Source organism: Nelumbo lutea, chromosome 4, assembly GCF_056320005.1.
Source record: "Nelumbo lutea isolate HS-2025 chromosome 4, American lotus-T2T, whole genome shotgun sequence".
Classification (NCBI taxonomy): Eukaryota; Viridiplantae; Streptophyta; class Magnoliopsida; order Proteales; family Nelumbonaceae; genus Nelumbo; species Nelumbo lutea.
The window spans coordinates 35,574,060-35,580,530 of record NC_142687.1 but is presented as its reverse complement, the minus strand read 5'-3'; the positions used below and the strand labels follow the sequence as shown (position 1 = coordinate 35,580,530).

Genomic DNA, 6,471 nt, shown 5'->3' with positions numbered 1-6,471 from the left:
TTTGTCTTGGTGAGGTCAGATAAATAATCAAACGGGAGTAATGGCTCGAAAGAGTATTGACCGATGGGGCTTGATTAGATCATTATAGTGCTTGAGTCAGTTGACTGGTTGAAGAGAATAGCAAGGGAATAATGACCGTCCGATTTCTGACAGAAGCCACGTGATGGGTGAGAACATCCCAGAAGGACAAAATCCCTTCTCTTATAAAACCCCATTCACACCTTTAAAAAACTTTATTTTTATTTTAATTCTTCACTTCCTCACTCTGTCACACACTCCTCAGTCTTCCCTACGCACATTGGCTTAAAAAAGGAGCTCCCTTTCTCGCCATTCTTCTTCTTTAGTCATTCTCTCGTTAGTGGGTTTTTCTCAGATTCATTCTCGGTGGATTGCCTATTGCTTGCGAGAGTAAGGTTTGGCCTTTGGCGTATTGGGAATCTATGGCCCCTCTGCTTCTTCTTTTGCTTTTGGCTGCCTCTGTTGTCTCTGCTGACGAAGGTGCGTTCTCTACTTCTTCTTCTTCTTCTTCCTCCTCTTTCTCCTCCTCTCTTTCTCTTCTCTTCCACATTGCCGTTTCTGTTTGGTTGTTTCAGTTTAGTGGGATTTCTCTTACGGTTGTGGGTTTTTAAAATATGTGCCAAGATTTAGTTGCTTTTTTTAGTGATTTGGTGCTCCGTTGCTTCTTTAATCAATATTTTTGATGGGTCGTTTGGATTCATATGGTTCAGAACAAAATAGGTTTCTTGCTCCTGTTTTGCTTGAGCTAAAACCCATATGGGGTTTTACCATTTGTCTGCTACTTTTAGTGTTTCTTCTTTCTATTTTTTTTCTGCAAGAGATTTGAGTAGAGATGGAGGTCCGGAGGCAAGCGGAATCAAGCTGGGAGTGAAGAATAGCTGAAATGTTTTTCTTATCACTGTGTTGAGAAGGGAAAGGGGCTTTAAGCTTTTAAGTTGTCCTAACCTGATGTAGCATGGAATAGTCTGTGTCTATTATTAAATGCAAGTAAAGAGCTTTCTTTTACTTCCCTTGTTTCTGATCAAGTTCAGAACCCTCTGAGAGAGAGAGAGAATGGCAGTCGGTTCTGGATTCTTTGTAATATGTTTTGTTCACCATCCAACCAGCTGATTTGTCCTCTCCTCAGTCCTCAGTACTCATTTCCTTCTTGGAACAGCCGACGATGCTTGCCACCAGGAACCAGCTCACCATCGACTCATCTATTAAACATGAGGACCCAGACACTCCAGTGGCTCACCACGTTTCTTGTTTCATGTCTTTTCAGTTTTCACTACAATGCCCTAGAGCATTATTTATCTGTATTTAATAAACAAAACTGAAAGGATGCTTTAAAATGTAGGTCTAGCCTGCACAGTTAAACAGGCAAAAATACCCCTACTTTGATATCATATCGACCAAAAGTTTTAGGGGTTTTCATTCAACTGAATCCTGAAGCTACACTTGAGGGCATGATTGTCATTTTAATCTGTTAGGTCCTAGTCCTGGTTACCAAAATGGCAAAATCTACTAAATGGGTCATCTCTAGCCCTAGGATGATGGATCAGTGCCCTTTTTTCTTCTCTCTAAACTAGATAGATCAGAAAGTCTTTACCGTTTGTTGGATTTTTCTAATGTAATTCCATCCATGTCTAATTAAATATTACTAGAACCGTACATTTCTTAACATCATTATGATTTGGGTTTTACAAAAAAGGTCCTTAACATACCTTAATGTCTTCCATCTGTACCTTTCTTTTTATGCTTTTGATTCTTTAAATATGGTGGGGGCATGTTGAATATCTTCTTGTATTTTAGTGCATGTATGCTATTACGTGTCATCTACCTATCTTATTAAATGACACAATTATATTCTAAACGAAGTGTTAACCAGAAAACCATATTTTTTGAAATAAACCAACTCTCTTGACAATGACCTTAATGCCCATAAGATCTCTGTGCTAATGTGTATGTGCCAAATGAGATGGGACAAAATTGTCTTTGTCATGAAAAAGGGTCTCTTGTAAAAATATAATTTTTCGGGGTTGGTCAAAAACATCATATTATACATTTTTGATTATTTGTGGAACTCCACACAAATATTTTGTGGCCCAGATTTTCAAATCCTTCAATTTGTCAGATTGTGCCTCCTGTATTCCACATAATATCCATCCCAGCTGGCCGACTATTTATGTGTAGCATCATTTATGTGTCTTTAGGGACAGAGGAATAAAGAAAAGTCCATCCAACTTGGAAATGCATTATTGTCCTTCAGAAGTCACCGGGCTGGAAAAGGAAGAAGGGATATGGTGGGAAACGATTGAAAAGAAGACTTAATATGGTTTTCGTGAATAAAGCTAAGATGATCATCTCATCTATTGTTTCCATCCTTATCTTGGATTCCTGGATGGATTTTTTGATGGGACCCATTTGAAAGGGTAATGGCTAGTAGCAGTCTCAAAGACTATGTTTTAAATTTGGGCGGGTGTTGGTGCCTTCAAGGCATTAACCTCTGGGCTAATATCTTAAATGCGACCAACTGGTGATCACCATTTATTCCAAGAACCCATCTTTGTCATGGAAGGTCCATGGGCATGTCCAAATACTCATCTTTGTCATGGGGGGTCCATAGGCATGTCCAAATACTCATCTTTGTCATGGGGGGTCCATAGGCATGTCCAAATACTCTGTGTGTGAGGTAATGAGGCTTGACTGTCCTTTTGGTCTATTCTATCACTACTTAGGAACCTCCTTTTAGTGTATCTCTCTGCCAGGCCTTACTGCATTGGTCGGAAGAGCAATAATGTTCACTTTGTATTGTATATGCTTGTTCCGTTTCTTGTGATTTCATGTATGGCAAGGTGAAATGCTTCCAAAGGCTTATGACCTTCCCTGAAGGCCTTTTGTCTAGTTTCTTCCCTCAGTAAGTGGGTAAAAGTTAAGAACGAAAAACAATCCACGTTTCTTGTGATTTCATGTATGGCAAGGTGAAATGCTTCCAAAGGCTTATGACCTTCCTTGAAGGCCTTTTGTCTAGTTTCTTCCCTCAGTAAGTGGGTAAAAGTTAAGAACGAAGAACAATCCAAATTGTGAATAGTAAGAATCAAACATTTAAATATATCTGTGGTATTTGTCATTTAGTAGTAGCATCACGAGAGTTTCAACTTGACATGAATGTGTGTGTGCGTGTGTGTGTGGGGGGGGGTTATGTTTGAATGACATGAAAATGTGATGGTGCTTGCTTATTATGCAACAACTAACAAGCAATACCTGTGCTTCCATGGTGACCCAGTCTGACCATTATTGTGTGTATCTCTGAACTTTTGCATCCTGTGTTTTTCTGTCTTGCCTTTCAGATGCATTTATTGGTGTCAACATTGGCACGACGCTCTCTGACATGCCAAACCCAACTCAGGTGGTGGCCCTCCTCAAGGCACAACAGATTCGACATGTGAGGCTGTATGATGCTGACCGGGCCATACTCCTTGCTCTTGCCAACACTGGTATTCAAGTCACCGTCTCTGTCCCAAATGAAGAGCTCCTTGGTGTGGGCCAGTCCAATGCTACCGCTGCCAATTGGGTTGCCCGCAATGTTGTGGCACATGTCCCAGCCACAAACATCACTGCCATTGCAGTTGGATCTGAGGTCCTTACAACCCTTCCAAATGCTGCTCCTGTGCTAGTATCTGCCATGAAGTTCATCCACTCAGCCCTGGTTGCCTCCAATCTTGACGATCAGATTAAAGTGTCTACACCACACTCATCCTCCTTCATCCTTGACTCTTTTCCTCCTTCACAGGCGTTCTTCAACCGCTCCTGGGACAATGTCATGATCCCCATGCTCAAGTTCTTGCAGTCCTCGGGATCATACTTCATGCTCAATTCATACCCTTATTATGACTACATGCAATCAAATGGAGTTATCCCATTGGACTATGCACTTTTCCGCCCCCTCCCTCCAAACAAAGAAGCTGTGGATGCAAATACACTCCTCCACTACACCAATGTCTTTGACGCTGTAGTAGATGCAGCCTACTTTGCCATGGCCTACCTAAACTTTACAAATGTTCCTATTGTAGTGACTGAGTCAGGATGGCCTTCCAAGGGTGACAAGAATGAGCCAGATGCCACTCTTGACAATGCCAACACATATAACAGCAATTTGATCAGGCATGTGCTTAACAACACTGGGACACCCAAGCATCCTGGGATTGCTGTTAGTACCTACATCTATGAACTCTACAACGAGGATATGAGACCTGGGTCACTCTCAGAAAAGAACTGGGGGCTGTTTGATGCTAATGGTGTACCAATTTATATTCTACACCTGACAGATTCTGGAATGGTATTGGCAAATGACACAACAAACCAGACATATTGTGTAGCTAGGGATGGTGCTGACGAAAAGATGCTGCAGGCCGCTTTGGATTGGGCATGTGGCCCTGGAAAAGTGGATTGCTCACCTTTATTGCAGGGACAGCCATGCTACGAGCCTGACTCAGTTAATGCTCATGCTACATATGCTTTTAATACTTACTATCACCAGATGGGGATGGCTTCTGGGACTTGTTACTTCAATGGGGTGGCTTCTGTCACTACATCAGACCCAAGTAAAGAACCATGACGTGCACTTGTCATTTTTCTTGAACTAGATGGATTATTTTTTGGGGTTACTGATAATTTCTTTCTTTGATGCAGGTCATGGTTCCTGCAAGTTTCATGGAAGGTAAGGATATAACTAATTACTTGCTAACCACTACTTCTCCAACTAAAGATGTTTTTACCAATGGCTAGATGAACATAAAACTGATTGTAGAATTATTGCACATCTTATTCCAAACAGAGTAACTTGGTATAACCTGTTTCATCAGATAAAACGACAAATTATAAGTGCAGGTAGCCAGCCCATGCCTTGTTTGCCCCAAGTTGATTTTCTAATATATATATATATATATATATATATATATAAACCTGGTAAAGTTGAAAATCTCATCCTCCAGTGGGCAACAATATTAAAATTCAGAGTCCTTCACCTTGTCTAATCATATCACCTTTTTTCTTTTGGTAACCTAATCATATCACCCTTCGAAGCATGTGAGATGGGGAAATTAGTTGCATACTGATTTCTCTCAATAGCCAATTTGCTTAATTCAATAGTTTCATTGTTGATCTTATTCAAACAATCAATTCTCAATACATTCCCCCTTTAAGTCTGTTGCATGCAATCTTACCCTTGAAAGATGATTTTTGTATAATGTTTTTTCCGATCAGATCTCTTCAAATCCATTGTCTCATATTTTCTAGTCTTAGTATGTTAAATACGAGAAAGATGAATAGTAGATGGCTATGGGTAAAAATCTTCCCCTCACATGAATTGTTTTTCTGAATGCTTCTTACTTGTGTGCTTTCTCTTGCGTAGTGGTGGAAACGGCACTTTCATTAACGGCACGTCACTTGCTCCTTCTTCGAACTCTACGGCCTCTGGGTGCTCCTCAAATTTCGATGTTGGCTCTGCCGCAATCACTTTGATCATAGGGGTTCTGCTCTGGAGTGCAGCTTTCTTGTAGTCTCCTTCCAAAAATCTTTGATCGACTGTCTCCTGTAACAGATGAGGAGGCTTGGGGGGAGATGGTATGTGTATTCCTCTCCTGTTTGAGAGAACCTGCATCGTACCCAATTTTGTCTCCTCCGAGGAGTGGGGGAGAGAAGGGCGACGAAGTAGTTAAAGAGAGAGAGAGAGAGAGAGAGAGAGAGAGAGAGAGAGAGAGAGAGAGAGAGAGAGAGAGAGAGTTCATCCATTTTGATCCTGTACAAACAAACCCCAGAAGGATTATTGGGATTTTTATTAGTGTACCCAACCTCCACCTCCACTACATTAGGCTTTCATTGGATTGGAGTTGCATTCATTGAATTAGATTTATGATCGATTGCTCCAATTCAGCTCTTCAGTTCCAACCATTTTGTTTCTTCATTTGACTGTGGAAAGGTGCATACTCCATAAATAGTTTAAACATCTATCACCAGAGTGTAATTTTTGTGATGCGACTTGTTTAGGTTTTTGGATATGGTTGGAGTTCCCTGGTTATTGTCTAACTGTTTTCAAGATAGTTGATGAGGGCGGATTTGCCCTTCCAATAATATTGTGACACATGGCACTTTGGAACAACTAAGTGACATCTGAAACCATTTTGGCAACAATTTGCCTTGGCCAAGTTGATGGTGTCCCATCTGATGGTTTGGCCCTGGTGTGAATTGGTAATCTGGCACATGCGCAAGCTAGCAGTTTGGCACTGGCGTGACTTGGCGGCCTGGCCCTGTTACGAATTGGTGTGACTTGACGGTTTGACACAGGCGTTGGCTTGGCGACCTGCGAGACATGCTTGACGACAAATTCGACATGCATATCCAAACACTTCTACAATCATTGGAAGTTGGCTCATGTGTCGAATGATTCGGAGGTTGGTCAATGTGCATAGT

The 6,471-nt window shown here is 41.2% G+C and overlaps 1 protein-coding gene across 1 annotated transcript; it reads left to right on the top strand.

Moving 5' to 3' along the window:
- The first annotated feature begins 232 nt into the window (after nucleotides 1–232).
- LOC148855180 (glucan endo-1,3-beta-glucosidase 2-like) lies at nucleotides 233–6,055 on the top strand. The gene is made up of 4 exons (XM_088986063.1): nucleotides 233–498; nucleotides 3,351–4,604; nucleotides 4,693–4,720; nucleotides 5,414–6,055. Exons 1-4 carry the CDS (start codon nucleotides 441–443, stop codon nucleotides 5,559–5,561), a joined length of 1,488 nt encoding a protein of 495 aa, XP_088842189.1. The 5' UTR covers nucleotides 233–440; the 3' UTR covers nucleotides 5,562–6,055.
- The last annotated feature ends 416 nt before the right edge of the window (nucleotides 6,056–6,471 follow it).

Coding starts and splice junctions, on each gene's coding strand:
- LOC148855180 (XM_088986063.1), top strand. CDS start 441: ATGGCCCCTCTGCTTCTTCTTTTGCTTTTGGCTGCCTCTGTTGTCTCT. Junction 4,605..4,692: donor TGTCACTACATCAGACCCAA/GTAAAGAACCAT, acceptor TCTTTGATGCAG/GTCATGGTTCCTGCAAGTTT. Junction 4,721..5,413: donor TCCTGCAAGTTTCATGGAAG/GTAAGGATATAA, acceptor TCTCTTGCGTAG/TGGTGGAAACGGCACTTTCA.